Below are 19,148 nucleotides of genomic sequence, written 5' to 3'. Positions count from 1 at the left end.
TGCCCAAAATAATATAGAGTTAACCTATTGAACAAATATAGTTGTAGTACAAACATTATTATTCAAGAGACTTAAAATTATTCATACTGTATAAAGATTAGAGTAATCTAAGGCTTTTATTTACATATTGTAAGTATTGGTTTACGTATACATTGTCTATGGATTAAAAAAAAAGACTATATATTCTCAAAATCCGATCCAAAAGCATGATCCATGTAAAAATTAGTCAGGATTTAGGGTAGATTTGGGATATTATTCCAGTTACTAGAACGGACTATATATATATATATATATATATATATATATATATATATATATTATTTCTTTTTCATTAATTTTATTTTCTTTTCCTTTCATTTTCTCTTAATTTCTATCGGTTTGTGAGAATAACTTTCACAGTACGAAAGAGTTAGCCTAAACAATCCAACAATATGCATGGAAGTTGGTGGTATAAAAATAAGCTTATATAAAGGACTTCGTGTGACAAAAACCTGGAATAAAATTGCCTACCAAAACCATGAAGCATTATTGGATAAATTAGCTTAAACGGCACCTAACAAGCTAGCAGAAACTTCACCTAAAACTAAGCTGTATAGTATACTTATGGTATCTAGCCACATTCTTGGAGATAAGTTTTGAGGTAAAGGCAAAATGCCATCCTAAAACTAGACATTATCCAACTCTCAAAAGCTTAATTAGCTACTGCATAAGATAAATGGGATCATTACATACAAAGTAATAGATCAAACCGTGCCTCTGGTGATCATTACTCTTTGTATAAACTCCACCAGGATGAATTTAAAACATAAGAGCTATTTCACTGTCTTTCTGAAGACAGATTGATTATCTGAACCTTCTACTTTGTGTTAAGGTACATGCATCTAATTTGATTGTACTGTCAATCCAGTAGATGGTGCTTCCGACGGTGCCTGTGCTGATGCATGCTTCTGTGCTCTCTTCGGTGGCGGTGGTCCGAGTCAAAACCATCAGAAGCAGTTGAATCTTGTTCCTTATCCATCTGCGTTCTCCTTGGTTGGCCTAGGTGTTGTCTCCGGTGGTGGTGGTGGTGGTGGTGGTGACGGTGGTCTGAGTCAAAACCATCAGAAGCATTTGAATTATCTTCCTTATCCTTCTGCTTTCTCTTTGGCTGGCTGCGATGTCGACTTCGGTGGTGGTGGTGGTCTGAGTCAAGACTATCAGAAGCACTTGAATCGTGTTCTTTATCCTTCTGATTTCTCTTTGGATGGCTCCTGCCTTGCTTATGCTTTCTCTTTGAATAGCTCCTGCTCCTTTCATCAACTTCAGGATCAGAAAACGAGGAAGACTCTGACATGTGTCGCTTCTTATGCATGCTTTTAGACCTCCTCCTGCTTTTTCCATTAGCTTCGGCATCAGAAAATGAAGAAGATTCTGATGCTTGATGCCTCCTATGCTTGCCTTTTGACCTCCTGTTCCCCTTGGCTTCAAGGTCAGAGGATGACATAGACTGATGACCGCTATGCCGTCCCATAGATTCTATATGACCTACTGGTGATTGGTGCTTATGCCGGCTTTTACGCTTGGAATGCTTCTTAGGTTTTCCTTCAGAGAAATTGGATAGCAGAACAGGGATATCACCTCCACTCAGAAATCCTATAACACGTGGAGGCATGCAGAAAGGTGAGCATTCATTCAGATGTGAGCACAAAGGATACGTAGAACAAGTCATACCTCCGTATTCATCAAAGATATCATCTGCTACAATCTGCTGATTAGGATCATCCGGTGTGAATCCACCACGAGGAGGGCTAATGCCGGGTTTTTGCTTTAGCTCCCACTTCAAGGGCTGCAAAATAGCTCATAATATGAAAACACAAATCACAAAAAAAGAAGGTAAATGCAAGATGGTAAAAGTATAGTTGCAAAAGAACAAAGTTTAACATAGTACAAACATGTATTGTTCTGATGTACTGCCTGTTTTATAAACAAGGTTTAAAAGTAGCTTGAAATCATGTATGGTAATTAGCATCCAACGTCTAGATGCTGGGTGGGTGCATATGCATACATCAAAAAGTCAAGGTTGATCAAACATAAATTAATCAACAGAAAATAATACATACATTTGATCCAGAAATCCTTAATTTTGTAAAACAAAACAGAAGCAATTCAACGTGTTTGCATGGAATAACAGTAAAATTTATCCCAACCATATGGTCAGTAATAATTCTTAACTAATAAGAAAATCAAAGATATTATCTAAGAGAACAAATTGGAGAATTACTTTTTACTCCAAACGGTCACTTAGCATCCTTTATAGCAAGAATAATTAGAAAAATATGAAATATTAACCTCCGTTGAATCTGCCTGTGCCATTATAGCAGTAAGAGGATCATCCCTTTTCAACCGACTCTCATCATTAGGCATGATGGCATCCTTTAAGGGGCATTCACGGTCACCACTTTGGTGGCCATAGGTTCCACACCTTACACATCTTACATTGCGAATTTCAACTCCAAAAGGTTTACTCCTCACAGGTACACCTGTCTCTAGCCTGAAAGTACGACCAAGAAAACAAGTTCTCCATTTAAAACCATAAAGAATAGTTGTTGTTACACAAAGAGGCAATAATCTTGACCGAAGGTAGCGGACCAACTGTTTCTGATTCTAACTAAGTATGCTTATGACCTTCAAGTTTGACATATTAGCAGACAGGAAAAGTTCAACTAACAAGGAGAAAAGAGTAATGATTATGGTTTTCCATTTTTAATCATCCATGGTTTACCTACTCTTTTCGTGACAACTGAACAAACTATTAACCTTCTCACCAGCTTAAGCACAAAAACTGGAAAATGCATAATAACAATATAAATGTGTTACCTATAGCAATAAACATTTGCACCTTATTCATTTACAAACCAAAAATTTGTGGACAAAAGAACAGTACTCAATCTTGTCTCAATGTATAGTCAATTTGACAACATTACTGAGAATATGAGAGCGATATAGTAATAGTATGGAACTTTTTATTAGTGAATGCTATATGTCAAAGCACTAGCAAATCATTATATAAGCCGGAATGTGCAAATTAAGTATATATCTCACAAAACAGTGTGAAGAAATGTGCAAATTAAGTATATATCTTAAATTTCTTGGAGAAACCCATGTAATTGGTTGCTGTATGCACTACATTTTCAGTGCAATACTACTACAATAGGATTACAATAAAACTGTAAATTACAAACCCATTAAAAGTGGAAGCTAGTAATATACCTCGGAGCATTTTTCAGAACCTCAAATTCTTGTTCTGTTGGCAATGTCCGACCAAAAACATCTTTTGGTCTAGCCTTCTTACCAACATCCGAACGGCTCTTTTCAGGTCTGCAGAATCAACAATTATTTTCAGAAAACATCTCTAAAGGCTGAAGCACTTGCAAGATGATATCAGAAAAGTAACCTCAAAATAGTTGAACTTTTCCAAAAGGTCATAAACGGAGATGAGAGTAAAAGTACATTGTAGAAGCACTCGTTGACGCAGGATCTTGGGTTGCATTACTTTCATCCGACCTCCTCTTCTCATCTTCGACTTCTGCTGCTTTGGCACTCTCTGCATTGTAACCAGGTGGCCGCACATACATAAAACTCACAGCTTTCATCAACTCCACCTGAATTTTACAACATTGAAAACAACATAACTGCATAAAGTTTCTCTAGAGGAGCATTCCTATGCGATGTATATAGTGGTTTAATACTGTAACACTGCATGAAATATATCTTTCTTGTTTTTCTGGAGAGAAACTTGCAAAATACTTAAAAATTTGACACCCAATGGACGTGTTTAATCTGATACGCATGGTCGAGCAATGATAAAGCTGTCTAACATTCGCAATTTCGAATAGATAAAGAGTGATGGTGTAAAATTACCTTCTCCTTCTCTTTCTTGGAGAAGAGAGCGGTCTGGCGAAAGAACTCCTGTTCCTGAGCGAACTGCCATCGCAAGACGGGATCGAAGCATCAATCGGAAAGCCCCAATCCTTTTAGAATTGAGAAGGCGAAGAAAAAAAAGGGGGAAACTTACCTCGCGGGCAACCTCCTCTTGGCGGCGCTCGCGATTGGCGTGGGTTTGCTCGGCGATCCACTTGCGGCGCTGGTTGGGGTAGGAGAGAGGGTGCCATGGCTTCTGGTTCAGGTACGAGTGGCTCCACGCCGTCCCCGACGTCGTCTTGTAGTCCACCTCACCGGAAACGCTCTTCTTTCCAAGCTTCGCCTCACCGCCCGTCACCTCCTCCTCCATCCTCTCCTTCTCCCTTTCTCCGATTCGCGAGATTTGGGTTACGAGTCGTCTTTAGGATCCAACCAGGTTTGACATAAAATTCCATTTTGATCCCTCAACCTCACTCAAATTATCCAGTTCGGGACAACGTTGAAAGCCCGAAACTGATAAGTTACCGGGTCGGACTTGGTGGTTCCAGCACCCGATAAGAATTGCGGAGAATAAAAAATAGGAAAATGTTCAAGTAACTCCCTATATTTTATTATTTTTCTATTTACACCCAGTATTTAAAGATTTTGTGAGCCAGCACTTCATTTTTTTTCCATTAATTTTCATAAAACACCCTACTGTTACTTTGACATTTTTTTTTAATTTTTTGATAATTTTATTATTTTAATAATTTTCAAAAGTATTATTATTTTAACTAATTATCATCAACTCTGCGATGCAGTTATATAACTTTACAAATTAAATTACGAAAATACCTTAAGATTTTTTCTTTTGACTTATACCTATACTAATTAAACACTTTTTGTAGCCATATCGTCTGTCACCATCTAACCCATCCCACCATAAAAATATTAGTTATAAGACAAAGTTATTTAGATCATTTAAATTATCTTTGGTATTTTAACATAATATATTGTTATTGATACTTTTATGTTTGAAAATGATTGTGTTAAATTAACTTGGAATGTTATATAAAAATTCTAAGAATTTTTCTTTTTTTCTTTTTTTTGGGTTCAGGTGGGGATGCAAAATTTTCAAACTATTGATCAGAAAATGAAGAAAATATAGGGTGTTATTTGATAATCTCTCTAAAAAATATCAGTTGACGTGGGCGAAGTCGGCGTGCGTGGTCCGAGCCAGGCCTCGAGTTCTCACTCGTGCCAATTTCCATGCGGTGCTTCGATCTTCTTATCCATTTCCTCATCCTCCTCCTGGCCTCCTCGTCTCTTCCTCACACTCTTTACTCACCCGGCCGCTGCCTCTCCTCCCCTCGATGACCGAAGAAAGCAAGTAGGAAACCGACGACGACGAAGACGAGGACGGCGACGAAGACGAGAGGAAGGAGAAGTTTATTTGAATGGCGTGCTTGGCCCCGCAGTTTAAGTTCCCGTCGTCGTCCTCCTCCTCCGATGCCCATTCCAGACCTTCTCTTCAATCCCTTCACTGTATGGTCTTCTTCTTCGTATTGCTTCTGGTTCCGCTTGTGTTTAGATTGCATCTGTAATCCGAACTCGGAGTCGCTGCAAAATTTACTTCTTTCCTGCTAAAAATGGGCACATGAAAGAAAGGAAGAAAGAAAAATAGTTGGGAAAGAGGATTAAACCTAAAAAACCGTAAACTTTTATGATTGTTGTGGCATGGTGTATTGGTGCTACCTATTTGAATTGATACGCGAGAGGAAAGGATTCTATTACTGTGATTAATTTTACTTTTCCACCCCTCATCATATTGAGCACCCATTACTTAAAAAGCATTCTTTTGTTCTTATGTATCATTTGTTCTACCTTTATTTGTTAGCGATTCACCTCAATTTGATCAGAAGGGATACTGATAAATGTCACACGCATTTCGTTCTTGCTCTTGCAGCTAAATCCAGGGATTCTGTTTGTTTTCGGAGCCAATGTGCTTTAAATCCAGTGGCAGCTGTAATTGATGTTGAGCGACTACCTTCTTCGGAAGCTTATTCAACCTCCTTGGCTGCTACTAGACCATTCACGTATATGGGAGCTCTTGGTCCACCTACCAAGGTCAGATAGATGCTGCGAAGTATTCTTGTGAAGATTAATCTGTAATAGAATTTCATTGTATGACTAATTGAATGAGGGGAATTTCAAATGAAAGCATGAAAATAAAGTTTTGTGGAAATTTGTAAAGTGTAACTTACAAGCTCATGGTAAGGGAATATTTCGTCATGACTAGATCCCCAAAAGTTTGGAGGAAAATGAAGCATCGCAAATTCCATCAGATTGAACAGCTTCATTTCATGTTAGATGAGTTGGTCAAAGTCTTTTTTATGTTTTTATCAATAATTGTTAAAGTGCAAATTTGATGTTTTTGCTTATATTGGATCCCATTTTCTTAGTAAATTCAGGATCTGCAAAACTATCTTGTTCTAGAGATAGTAAAATCTGAATCTTAAATGTATAAAGAAGCATACAAGCTTTTGCTTATATAATTCCATGTACGTTTCAGAATGTATTGTTATATACAGAAACCACTGTAAACAATTTGCGGCAGTCATATTCTCTGAATTCCTGCTGGAGTAGCTTAATGAGGGTATGACCCAAATGAGGGCCAGAAAATTATGTATTTTTCTGTCATGCCAATTTCATAAGATTGACCTATTTGTGATTGTAAAACAAGTAGATTAAATTCTGTACTAACAAATCTGGTTTCTTATATTCTAATTTAAGAAAAACAAAATTTTAATTCTATTTATTTTCTTATTTGATTTCTCCAGAACAATATTGAGGCAAGATTGGCAACAGAGTCCCTTCTCACAAGTGAGGAGGCAGTAATAGCTGCCGCTGCAGCTGAGGCAGTTGCTCTTGCTAAAGCAGCTGTTGAAGTTGCCAAAGATGCAGCTCAGATGGTTGGAAATGATACATCTGTCAAGCTGAAGAAGAAGGATGATATTTCATCTGAGGACATCTTCCGGCTCGAGAGTGTCATGCTCACTGAAATGGAATCATTCCAAGCAAGTCATTTCACAACTGAATCTGTATCCCCTGATGCACAGAATATCCATGATCCTTATAAAGAGACTGACTTCCCTGGTATGATGCATGATGAAGTTGAGCTGCAAAAGATGCAACATACTCAAAGCATAGCTGTGAAATCTGGACGACAAATTGAGAGGAAAGCTAGAAGAGCAAGAGCAGCTGAGAAGGCTGCTGTAAATATTGTTCCTTTGAAGTCAGGATCATCAGGAAAGAAAAAGCGTTCCAACTTTCAGGAGATTGATTATACTGACCCTTTACGATACTTAAGGGGGACAACAAGCACATCTAAGCTTCTCACTGCATCTGAAGAGTTAGAGTTGTCAGAAGGAATTCAGGTAAGAGCTGCTGCATTTTATGTACAAGATCTCTTCAGATTTATATATCTAAAGATGTTAGCTTCTAAACACATAATGATGTTCATGCAAATAAGGTTGTCTTATTAAGTCTTTACAACATACAAATTGCTAGTCCTTTTAATGTGCATTTTAGGTTTGTTAAATACTTAAATCAAACGTGTGACTGTACTAGCTATCAATTCAGAAGCATGCCCAAATATTCTCTGATAGAAATAATTACTTATATATATATTAGATAGTTGAAGGGTCTTCAGCAATCTAGCAGCCTCATTCTCTCTGATTTGTGAAAGCCGATTAAAAAGAAACTCAAATACTTAGTTATTGCTTACATTTATGCCGTTAAATCTCTTGGTTTGTCAGCTGGTATCTGGTTAGAATTGTGAATTTTTTCCATGATCTTTTTTTTTTGATACCATTTGTATGGGAGATATTGATGTCACATTATCCAACAGTTTTTAATGTTTTACTAGCAATTGTGTTACATTATGTTCGTCAAGTTATTTAATGCCAGATTAAGTATCACTAAATTATCTTTTACAGAGTTAAGCTGCTTAGCTGTACTGTCCAACTTATGCTAGTTAATAAATATCTGCAGGACATGTTAAAGCTGGAAAAGCTCCAACAGGAGCTTGCAGAAAGGAATGGTGGCCAGCCGACCTTTGCCCAATGGGCAGCAGCTTCTGGAGTTGACCAGAAGACCTTGCGAAAGCGTTTGAATTATGGTACCTTCTGCAAGGATAAAATGATAAAGAGTAACATACGACTTGTTATTTCAATTGCAAAAAACTATCAGGGTGCAGGAATGAACCTTCAAGATCTTGTTCAGGTGTTTGCATATTCATGTAGAAGGAATATAGCTTATTGTTAAGCTGATCACCAGTTTCAAATTTTGATTTTGGATTTTTTTTTCCATGCAGGAAGGGTGCCGGGGATTGGTTAAGGGTGCTGAAAAGTTTGATGCTTCAAAGGGATTTAAGTTTTCCACTTATGCTCATTGGTGGATAAAGCAAGCTGTTCGCAAATCTCTTTCAGAGCAATCTAGGACAATCCGCTTACCAGTATGTTTTTTTGCTACTCACCTTTATTCAAATTGATTATTACTTGTAGCACATGCCTTTTTGCTGGAAACAAATAGACTCATAAGTGATTGCATTACATTTTGTTGGCAACAAATAGACTTATTAGTCTTTGCATTACATTTTGGTGGGTCAGATGGGCTTGATTTGGACTTTTGCTTTGCTGTGCTTCAAGAGATGAAGATAAATCCGAAAATAAAATTATCTCCATTTGTAGTCTATAGAAATTTCTAATGAAATTTTTGGAAGGTTATTGAGAAGTTGTGCTTCAACTGCAATTAGGAGGTTAGGTAACACTACCCACCAATTTGTTTTCCAGATTTCAAGTTTGTACACATCCAATTCTTTTTCATCATTGCCAATCTCTACAGGGTATATATCAGAGATAAGAATCTAGTGTATAGTGAAACATCTAAATTGATCATATCAATTGAATATCGACTTAGTATTGTGCCCAGTATTTCCACATAATCTGTTGTCCTCCCAGGTTATAATTTTTAAATTTCAATGTGTCTGTGAACAGTTTCACATGGTGGAGGCAACTTACCGTGTCCGGGAGGCTAAAAAGCAATTCTACAGTGAGAATGGAAAGCATCCTAATTATGAAGAAGTCGCAGAGGCAGCAGGGCTGTCAATGAAGAGGCTTGAAGCAGTAATGCTGGCCCCTAAAGCTCCGAGATCTTTAGACCAAAAGATTGGCATCAATCAGACCCTAAAGCCTTCAGTAAGTAGTCTTCAGTTCGTCCATGATTTCCATGATCTATTAGTCTCCTTTTTCTGAGAGAACATTAATCTTTGCTTTTATGTTCAAATTTCCTGGTTTTGATAAACGAACTCATGATCTTTTTACAGGAAGTGATCGCAGATCCCGATGCTGAGACAGCAGAAGAGATACTCACTAAGCAATTCATGAAGCAAGATCTGAACAAGGTGCTGGATACTTTGAATCCACGGGAAAAGCAAGTGGTGAGGTGGAGGTTTGGACTGGAGGATGGAAGGATGAAAACCTTACAAGAGATTGGGGAATTGATGGGTGTGAGCAGGGAGAGGATTCGGCAAATCGAATCATGTGCTTTTCGGAAACTAAAGAACAAGAAGAGAACCAAGAACTTGCGGCAGTATCTGATCTCATGAGGGCTCAATTCAGCTAGTTAATGCCCCCTTTCTTCTTGTTCTTTCTCTCATTTTCTTAAAATTTTTGTATCTAGAATGTTTTATAGTATAACCTGTAAAATTTATCACGGGAAAGGATGTAATTCTCTATCGAGTTGCGCCCGCTATGATCTAGCAATATTGAAAAAATATATAAAAAAGATGGACTTCTCTTGCAGTGAACAGCTCTATTAATTGCATGTTTTTGGACATAAGAATAAGATTTTAGGTCTCTCTTTCTAATTCCTCTATTGGTGTTAATATCTTACTCAAAAATTGTACCTCTAGGAGGAGTTTACAAAAGTATATAACCTGTAGTAGTTATAACTGTCAGTTAAATTAGCTAACAACTACTTATAAAAAAAAATTAATATATTCCAGAAGTCATCTCTTGTTTCTTTACTCAATTCCCTTCCAACAAGTCATGATAGAAATTTTGACTTAGCTTCTGAGTAATGCAGTCAAACAAGCAAAAGATTAAACGTAATCTCGAAGTGAATCTTTTCAAATTGAAAAATAGAGATAATTATATTTACATACATACCCTAATTTTTTTTTTTAATATCTACATAGATCTTCAATAAATCCCTTAATTCAGGGGTTCATGTTGTAAAAAATTTCTCACTTCAGAGATAATAGTGATAATTTTCAGAGGGAGGACAGGTATAATTAACCCTAAAAATAAAAGCCTTCGTTTTTAGTCCCCCTGCCGTCCTACTAAGTTACCTATTTGTATTAAAATTAAAAATGAGGATCTAAACGAAAATAATAATAATAAAAAATCTGAACGGCACATATAATCCAACGTGGACAGTCCAACTACCAAGTATTTAAGATAAGCGACTTTTTGGCCTAACTAGACTAATTTTATATATTTTTTATTAAAATAAATTGTTATTTAAATTTATTACTAAATGAGATCTAATTTAGTATAGTCTTATTATTTGTTTTCAAAAACTCATTATCAAATGTTATTATTTCCTCTTTTTAAATAAAGCGAGTGTTGAATTTTTTTTGAATTTTAAAAAAAAAAGTCCTTTATTTTTATTTTTTATGAATTAATTTACTAAGATTCATTCTCGGCGGCTTTACCCCAAGGAGCGAAGTCTAAAATGAGTTAAGAAATTTGGGCAGTTGGGCTTTCCGAAGTAGTACCGTCCTTTCTCCCGACCACTTTGAGAGAGACAAGCAAAACTAATATTTAAATGGAAGCCACCAAAATGGATAAGATCAAAGCATTCGGAGGAGCAGAGCAAGACAGCAGCAAAGAGACAGGAGAGGAGAGATGGTGTCTTTGGGCGGTGGGTGGTGGAGAGGGGAGGTGTGGCGGGCGCACGTGGGGATGGCGGTGGTGCAGGTGGCGTATGGCGGCTACCACGTGCTGACGAAGTCGGTGCTCAACGTGGGGATGAACCAGATCGTCTTCTGCCTCTATCGCGACATCGTCGCCCTTTCCATCCTCGCCCCCGCCGCCTTCCTCTATGATCGGTACCACGGACAATTTTCGTTTAAAATTTCTTCTTTTTAATATAGGGTCAACGATGCAGATTGGAATTGAATTGAAATTGGATAAGAAACAAACATGTTAAAGTTTGGGTAGATTGTTCTTGTTTCTACCAGCCATAATCCGATCATTAGTGGTCTCTGATGAGCTGCTTACAGACTCTGTGTGCTTGAATCTGCCTGAATTACGAAAGACAAGAACATATCGACTTTGATGCCCGTCTTTTGGGCTGAATAGGCCCACCATTACTTTGCGTTCCTTATAGATCATTGAAGCGGCAAGAATTTTGATTGTTCGTTTTTACCTTATTACAATGTTTCTGTATGGAAATTACCTATCTTGGTTATTCTTTCAACTTCACTTCTGTACTGTTTGGACTTCATAAAAACCTTGATTGTTGCAGAAGGATCCGCCGTCCGTTAAATGGTGGCCTCCTAGCATCATTTTTCCTTCTTGGGTTAACTGGGTATGTTTCAATTTTTTTCAGCTGTTCAATTTAATCCCTTTATGTGATTAGAGGTAACTTGAATTATTTGTCCCAGTTAAATGACTTATAAATTCTCTGGTACTTTTCTACTAGGATATATGGGAACCAGCTTTTGTTTCTCATAGGTCTGAACTACACAAATCCAACATATGCAGCAGCTTTTCAGCCTGCAATACCAGTTTTTACATTTATCTTGGCTGCAATATTAGGGTATCTCTCGATGGTCCCTTGCTCTGCCTTGAACTAAGTTTGCTCCTTCCGGAATGTTTGATTGAACCATTTATTGTTGCAGTGTTGAAATGGTGAATCTTTTCACAAATGTTGGACGTGTGAAAGTCGCAGCAACATTTGTCTGTGTTTGCGGTGCCATCTTAATGGTCTTCTATAGAGGCCCGACTTTAATTGGACCAGCTGGTTTGGATCTAGTTGGTCAGAATGAGATGGGCTTGAAGACTGACCCACAGATGATTGGATGGTTCTCATCTGAATTAGTAGGATTTGGGCTTGAGAGGTGGCACATTGGTATTTTGTGTTTAATTGGTAATTGTTTCCTGATGGCTACTTATCTAGTTTTACAGGTACTGCTTGTGGAACTGAATGTTTTAATCCTTATGATAAAGTGAATTTTTAGATTTCCAAACCATATAAAAATGCAATATTGTGGTAAAGGAAACATGTTGAAAGAGCATAAGATAACATTTGTGAAAATTGTCTTTGCATTTTAAGCCTTATTTTTCTTATGGACGATTAAGTCTTTGATATTGCTTCTCTAGTGTTCATGTAGTTACATTAAGTTTGCTATAATTTCAGGCTCCAGTGTTGACGAAGTATCCTGCGAGCCTATCGTTGACTGCGTACTCGTATTCTTTTGGGACTCTTTTGATGATAGTGACAGGTTTATTTGCAACTAATGGGTATAAGGACTGGATATTGACACCATCCGAACTCATTGCTGTTCTATATGCTGTAAGTTTCTGCATCTAGTTTGTACGGGTAATTCTAATTGTATAAGACAGTAACTCAATCTTACCTTGTCAGATAAATGTTCTCAAATCCCATATCCCTATTTCTTGTCTGAAAGCATTTGATATAAAAGATCTTTTGTTCCTATCTCCATTATCATTCAGAATTTTTCATCTTAGATTCCAACGGAACTATTTGTTATATGATGGCGCACAACTTTTTACTTCTAAACGTACCATGAGTAGATACAGTGCAAGTAATACACCATGATGAGTAACATGCTACAAATATCTAATACAATTGAAGTGACTTGCACTTTCAGGGGATTGTTGCCTCTTCTCTTAACTATGCGATAATGACGTGGTCCAACAAAATTATAGGGCCTTCCCTGGTGGCATTGTACAATCCTCTTCAACCTGCAATGTCTACCTTCTTGTCAACGATCTTCCTTGGAACACCCATATATCTTGGAAGGTTTGACCAAAATGTGTATTGATTTATTAATCTCTCTGTCTGTCATCTTTTTTTTCCCCTAATTTGCTATATGCTTGTGCATTTTGAGAACCACTACCATTTCATCCATCATGGTAACTCTGTTTTCTTTTATTACTTTAATGCTTTCCTCTAGGGTGGAAATCTGTTCTCATTGTAGAGCTTATAAGATTTCTGTTTTTTTGCTTATCATTTTTTTGCTTTTCCATGGTTTTTTCCTAAATCTAATGGGACAGTGAAAATACTGCCAGAATCTTCTGCACCATGACTTTTCTTTTATTATCTTTGGAAAATATCAAATACTTAAATTTCATTGTATTGCTACTCTTGTCTGCTTGTAGTGTTATTGGAGGGATTCTTATAATTGCTGGCTTGTACCTGGTCACTTGGGCTCGATACAAGGAGAGACAAGAAGATACGGCGATTAGGTACAGAGATGAAGACTTTGACCCTCTACTTCAAGAGAACTTACCACGTCTCAAGGCACAGAAGAAGTTCGCCAGCTGCTCTATCATTCCTTAAACTTGATATTGTGCCCGATGATTCATAAAAGATTTCATTTGGGTAATTTCTTAGCACGGGATGGGACAAGAAAATCATCCTCGACTGTGGAAAGGCTACTTTGTACTGGAAACAACATAACTCTCTACAGTACAATTACTTTGTTTTTGTGTCCTGTTATTCTCAATTAAAAGTGTAGGACATCAGCATCAGCATCCTGAATGGAAGCTGAATGTGAAGGTTCAGTAATTCAATATATCTTCTACTCTGTGCTGGTGGAGCGACAGCAAGCAACAGGGTAAAATCTTTACTAACCTAAGGTTCACTATTCACACAAATAAATGTTTTCTTTGTATCTTTTCATTCCTTTTATCACAAGTCCTATTCCTTTTTATATTGTCTCCTTTTGCATATACATATATCATACGCCTGGTTCAATTCTTTTTCTTTTCCTTTTCTTTAGTTGCAATGTCCACTAAAGTTTGTGTGAATCTCATACTCATTGTGATGCAGGTCATCAGCTTCTACCTCAATTAATGTGGCTCAGAAGCTTGTTTCAGTCTGCTTCTATGAAGTCGTCGCCATCCGCCTCTCCTCCTCTTCCCTCGTGCATACAGAACAAATTCTTTGTACATCAATATCAGTACTATTTTGTTACCCAAGAACTTTGAAGTGTTGTAATAAATTTCAGCATTGTTGTACAATTTGCTACTTGTGGTCTTGTGGATGTTCCTCAAAGAATTAAGAAATGATACCCCTGTGGACACTATGTATAGTTGATGTTATATGTGTTTCGTTTTGTGCTTAATTACTTCTGAAGGTTAGGTATTTGTGTTAAAATATAAAATATGAAATATATAAACTTATTTAACAACTAAGTCTTTAGTGAGTCAGTTTGGTATTGGAGCAGAAGAAGTGAGCTTAAGATTTTTTTGAAATTGGCTGTGATAAAATTACAGTTATACTAGTGCATAAGGGAGATATATTTATTAATTAAGTCTTTCTTAAATGTATTTTATAACTAAATACTTATTATGTATATTTTAATCAAAATTTTATCTTAGACTAATAATATATAAAATTTGATCACATACAAAGGTGCGTTTTCCAAATAAGATTTATATCACAATGAACATATTTATTCATAGTTTAATAATTAAATATAATTTTTTATATAGATTTATTTAAAATAATTAATTATAGATATATTTAATTCATATTTAAGAGGTACGAATTAATATCCTTAGGTAATTAGACGAGCCACGAGGAAGGACTTAATTAGCTCTGAGACAAATGGGCATATCCTACTGGTTCGGTCCGCTGTATGCTGTTCGTTACCTTCCAGTTCCACACAACACCGAGGCCATTTCACGTGTACCTCCGGACGCGCCACGTTTCAAACGCTAGGCTGGTCATTTAACGTGGACACATCAGGACCGTTGTTCCCGAACATCCCACTATAAATAGATACTCTATTAGCAATTTAGCACAATCTCTACTTATCCGGGTGTGTTAAATTAATATCCGGCGGATAGAGAGATGGCGGGGAGATTACCGGGCGTTATCGCTTTGTTCGACGTCGACGGCACTCTCACCGCTCCAAGAAAGGCAGAATAAGTCACTCGATAACAAACTTTATCCGCCAGAATAACTCTGTAGTTACTCTCGTGTTTCTTTTTTCAACTCTTTTTTAAAAATTTTTCTTTTCTTTTCTTGTAGGTGGTGACGCCTAAGATGCTCGAGTTTATGAGAGAGCTCCGGGAGGTAAGAGGCTTTTTATTCCGTGCGTTATTCTGGGATGGAATAAGAAGTGATCGAGCTTAGGTTGGCTATTCTTTTGGTAAATGGCAGGTGGTTACAGTTGGTGTGGTTGGGGGATCTGATCTTGTTAAGATTTCTGAGCAACTTGGCAAATCAGGTCTGAGTTTATCTCTAAATTCATATATATAGTGGAAGAATGTGTAAAGATATATATATTTTTAAAGGTTCTTTTGCTCTTGTATTAGGAGTATTGGCATCCATCTATTTGAATCCCTTCAATCTTCTTTCATTTCTTGCTTATATGTTCTTGCAATTCAAGTAGCATTTTGTTTTTTCTACTATGGATTGTGGTGTCTACTCATTGATCGATAATTGGAATGAGAGATAAATAAAACAGCCTTTTTTAGTTTATATTTGGTGTATAGATTAAGCTACAAAATTTATCTCTACTAGTACATGCTACTTTCCTATGCATTTGTATCTGATTTATTCACTAAATTTCTTAGTAATACTTCTTTTTATTCGTATTTTATGTTCCTTATTTATGAACCCTCAATAACAAGGTAAATTCATCTTCCTTTGCAGTTATTAATGACTATGATTATGTGTTCTCGGAAAATGGTCTTGTAGCACACAAGAATGGGAAACTCATTGGTAGCCAGGTAGATGCCATTTCCCGTAGTGAAATATAATTTTCTAGAATGAGTTTCAGAAATCGATTAAAGAATGACTCTGCTTATTGTTTGGTACTTCCTTAATTTTGTACAATTTCCATCACATTTTCAACTTTCATCTCTTGTCAATCCAGCATAACTGAAAATATCTACAAAGTCTGCCTTATAAGAACGATTATTAGATGCAATCTCAAAAGGTGATACATCTATACTCTTAGTTTTTTGCCATAGAATTTGGACCTTGATTAATTGACAATGAATCCTTCATATTTCTGTTGCATACTTCTCATGGAAGTTTAATGACTCGTCTCTGAATAACTTGTATATTGCAAGGAAGTGAATTCCAATTCTTCTCTAAGTAGAAACTTCAGGTGCTTCTGTCAATATGAAAATCACATGAAAAAAATGAATCCTACTCATCCTGCTACTGTCATTACTTTTACTCATTCAGACTTCATTAAAATATCTATTTTTATACTCGTCAATCCATATTTTCTAGCCTCAATGAATCAAACTAATTTTTCTTTCCACACTGTACAGAGTTTGAGAACATTCCTTGGAGAAGAGAAATTAAAGGTAAGATGATAAATTTTGTAAATCTGTTACTACTGAAGCATTTTGGCAAGATGGTATTAGACCATGAAATTCATGCAGGAATTTATTAATTTCACCCTTCATTATATTGCTGACTTGGATATCCCGATAAAACGGTTAGTAAGAATTTCTTCGAAAAGATCAATTTTTGGTATCGGTTTTATCTTGTATATTGCTATTTGTCCAGAGGGACATTTATAGAGTTCCGAAGTGGAATGCTTAATGTCTCACCAATTGGGAGGAACTGTAGCCAAGAAGAACGAGATGAGTTTGAGAAGTATGATAAGGTCTACAGCTTCTTCCAGAAGTGGCAAAATTTGATCTAACAATACTCTTTTGAATGCTTGGGAACTGAAATAGATAATCTTTCAGGTACAGAATATAAGGCCAAAGATGGTCTCTGTGCTTAGAGAAAAGTTTGCACACTTGAACCTGACATTTTCCATTGGTGGGCAGATAAGTTTTGATGTAAGTCCAATGGATGATAATAAGCTTTGGAAATAATCATGGTTGATTCCATCTGCTGTTTAATTCTAATTTCAGGTTTTTCCACAAGGTTGGGACAAGACCTACTGTCTGAGATATCTTGATGAATTTCAAGAAATCCATTTTTTCGGGGATAAAACATACAAGGTGATTTCTTGAGATATAACTTTGCTTTAAATTGTGTAATCTGAATAAAACCACAGGAGGACAAGAAGTTTCATACATTGCAATTCACGGCAATAATACCACATTGCAACAATAGGTTCTGATAGAAATAGTGGTTGGAAACATTTGCCATCATTGCCATTACTTTTGAAGCGACTAATTCTCTATTATTATTTTTGCACGAAAGGGTCATACTTTGTGATTTGTCTGCAAATTTTTTTTTATCATGCTTAATCTAAACCAGTATTACAAATTTCTCATTGTCAAATGGTGAAAGATCGGTTTCCATCTTTCTTCTATGACCTTCTTTGTAAGTCACCAGTGGAAGTTCCAGGCTAGTTTAATCACTCAATGGTCTAGGTGTGTTAACTTCTGATGCCAATTTTTAGATAGCAGTGAGCAGTGGGTAAATTCTTGTGTTTGAATTGATAAATTTTTCTTGCCATTTCATCGACCATCTACTTTATAGTGTAGAACCATATTGGCGAAAATGGGGCATGCTAGTTACAAATATTTTCGGCTGCCTCCTTATAAATTCAAATTACTCCTCTTATATCTTTTTATTTTTATTATTTGAGAGGTATTCTAACTATTGATTTTTTTTTGGCTGAATTGCACGTTCGCATTCACTTGTAAACGTTGGTTCCTTTTTCATACAGGGAGGTAATGACTATGAAATTTATGAATCTGAGAGAACTCTTGGTCACACAGGTATGTTAAATCTCTTGATCTTAATTAACATGCGCTCGTGTTGCTGGAATAACTAAGCTAAGAAGTTCAAATAGACTGAATAAGTTCCTTACCTTGTCCAGTATATAGTTACATTCCTAGAAATTCTTTCAGAGAAGTACAGATATCATTTAGTATGTATATTCTTTGCCTTCTAACAAGGCATTTCAGTTCATGGAAATTTTGTCTCTATCATCACTAATTCTTGCACGAATTCTGTAAGAGTTCTAACCTCGATGAATATTAGTTGAAATGGGTGTTTCTTTACAAGCCTTCACTAAGCTGATGCTGCAATACCAGTGACTACTAGTTCTATTTCGTTTTCTCAAGTGTTGTAATTACGTCCCATTATTCTTGCAGTTACCAGTCCAGAAGATACAGAGGAACAGTGCAAATCTATCTTCCTGACAAAGTAAATTCAAGATGATTCAACCCTGAAGAGGATACAAGTCATTTTTACTATTAAAGATTGGATTAGTTGCTTGCAATTTGGTTTTTAAATGCCTGTCTCCACCCATCAATCACTTGAATTGAAGTTAATTGAATAATATATTAAGATCCTTGTCTTTCAATATTTCATGAGATGTAGCTGATTGCCGACTGAAACTTGCAGACACATTAATAAGATGGGATGGATATGTCATTTGTGAACGTATATTGCAATATGGGAGAAGCCATTTACATAACGACAATATTGTACACTTGTTGTGATGTTTCATGTTTCAATTTTACTTACTTATGGAGCTTTTGGAACCACCAGCCAATGGAATGAAATCCTAAGCCCCCAGATCACTTTGTGGAATAAGAATGAAATAGAAATAAAGCTTATTAAGGTTATATACTACAGTAATTAAACAATCAGGTTTTCTGTTATCAGTTATCTTAGTACTAGAATAAGAACACTTATTTCTCTCTTCTCATTTTGTACCCCTAAATTTCGATTTTTTTAAAAAAAAAATCAAACTAATTTGTCCTTGAGAAATTTCACTCAGTTATATTCTAATATTAATATTTTTTTAATGACCACTCAATTTTGATTAAAAAAACCTCGTCAGCAATATAATTTTAATATTCCTCTTTTCTCTACTATTAACTTTATATTACATCCAATATAATTATTATATATTATTATACCAGTATATAATTAAATGCGGTCTAATGCTAGACATTGCTCATAAAAAAAACTCAAAAAAACTTATACTGATAAAAATAGTCTTATAGTATAAG

The 19,148-nt window shown here is 36.1% G+C and overlaps 4 protein-coding genes across 6 annotated transcripts; 3 read left to right on the top strand and 1 right to left on the bottom strand.

The window, feature by feature from the left end:
- Positions 1-681: 681 nt before the first annotated feature.
- On the bottom strand, positions 682-4,327 carry LOC140771436 (uncharacterized zinc finger CCHC domain-containing protein At4g19190). Its single transcript, XM_073112998.1, has 7 exons — positions 4,055-4,327; positions 3,901-3,963; positions 3,490-3,641; positions 3,250-3,357; positions 2,329-2,530; positions 1,711-1,825; positions 682-1,632 (listed from the first exon to the last, which is right to left on the bottom strand). Exons 1-7 carry the CDS (start codon positions 4,268-4,270, stop codon positions 899-901), a joined length of 1,590 nt encoding a protein of 529 aa, XP_072969099.1. The 5' UTR covers positions 4,271-4,327; the 3' UTR covers positions 682-898.
- An 811-nt stretch (positions 4,328-5,138) lies between these two features.
- On the top strand, positions 5,139-9,808 carry LOC140771043 (RNA polymerase sigma factor sigB-like). The gene is made up of 7 exons (XM_073112401.1): positions 5,139-5,424; positions 5,846-6,006; positions 6,720-7,316; positions 7,933-8,163; positions 8,255-8,395; positions 8,937-9,137; positions 9,266-9,808. The coding sequence occupies exons 1-7, from the start codon at positions 5,337-5,339 to the stop codon at positions 9,545-9,547; spliced, it is 1,701 nt and encodes a 566-aa protein (XP_072968502.1). The 5' UTR covers positions 5,139-5,336; the 3' UTR covers positions 9,548-9,808.
- Positions 9,809-10,799: 991 nt separating this feature from the next.
- LOC140770761 (WAT1-related protein At4g19185-like) lies at positions 10,800-14,297 on the top strand. 2 transcript variants are annotated; one of them, XM_073112023.1, is made up of 8 exons: positions 10,800-11,053; positions 11,473-11,535; positions 11,650-11,766; positions 11,849-12,134; positions 12,367-12,522; positions 12,842-12,993; positions 13,353-13,810; positions 14,034-14,297. In XM_073112023.1, the coding sequence occupies exons 1-7, from the start codon at positions 10,851-10,853 to the stop codon at positions 13,531-13,533; spliced, it is 1,158 nt and encodes a 385-aa protein (XP_072968124.1). In that variant the 5' UTR covers positions 10,800-10,850; the 3' UTR covers positions 13,534-13,810; positions 14,034-14,297. The 2 variants fall into 2 exon arrangements, with proteins under 2 accessions (XP_072968124.1, XP_072968123.1); XM_073112022.1 differs by having other exon boundaries at positions 14,026-14,297.
- Positions 14,298-15,003: 706 nt separating this feature from the next.
- On the top strand, positions 15,004-18,572 carry LOC140771475 (phosphomannomutase). 2 transcript variants are annotated; one of them, XM_073113052.1, is made up of 11 exons: positions 15,004-15,120; positions 15,232-15,276; positions 15,364-15,430; positions 15,859-15,935; positions 16,488-16,523; positions 16,602-16,657; positions 16,729-16,828; positions 16,920-17,009; positions 17,085-17,174; positions 17,852-17,903; positions 18,282-18,572. In XM_073113052.1, the coding sequence occupies exons 1-11, from the start codon at positions 15,052-15,054 to the stop codon at positions 18,335-18,337; spliced, it is 738 nt and encodes a 245-aa protein (XP_072969153.1). In that variant the 5' UTR covers positions 15,004-15,051; the 3' UTR covers positions 18,338-18,572. The 2 variants fall into 2 exon arrangements, with proteins under 2 accessions (XP_072969153.1, XP_072969151.1); XM_073113050.1 differs by having other exon boundaries at positions 16,914-17,009.
- The last annotated feature ends 576 nt before the right edge of the window (positions 18,573-19,148 follow it).

The sequence above is a fragment of the Typha angustifolia genome, chromosome 11 (genome assembly GCF_048772165.1).
Source record: "Typha angustifolia cultivar Huaian chromosome 11, ASM4877216v1, whole genome shotgun sequence".
NCBI classification, from domain to species: domain Eukaryota; kingdom Viridiplantae; phylum Streptophyta; class Magnoliopsida; order Poales; family Typhaceae; genus Typha; species Typha angustifolia.
The sequence above is the reverse complement of the archived record's forward strand: the minus strand, read 5'-3'. Positions and strand labels throughout refer to the sequence as shown.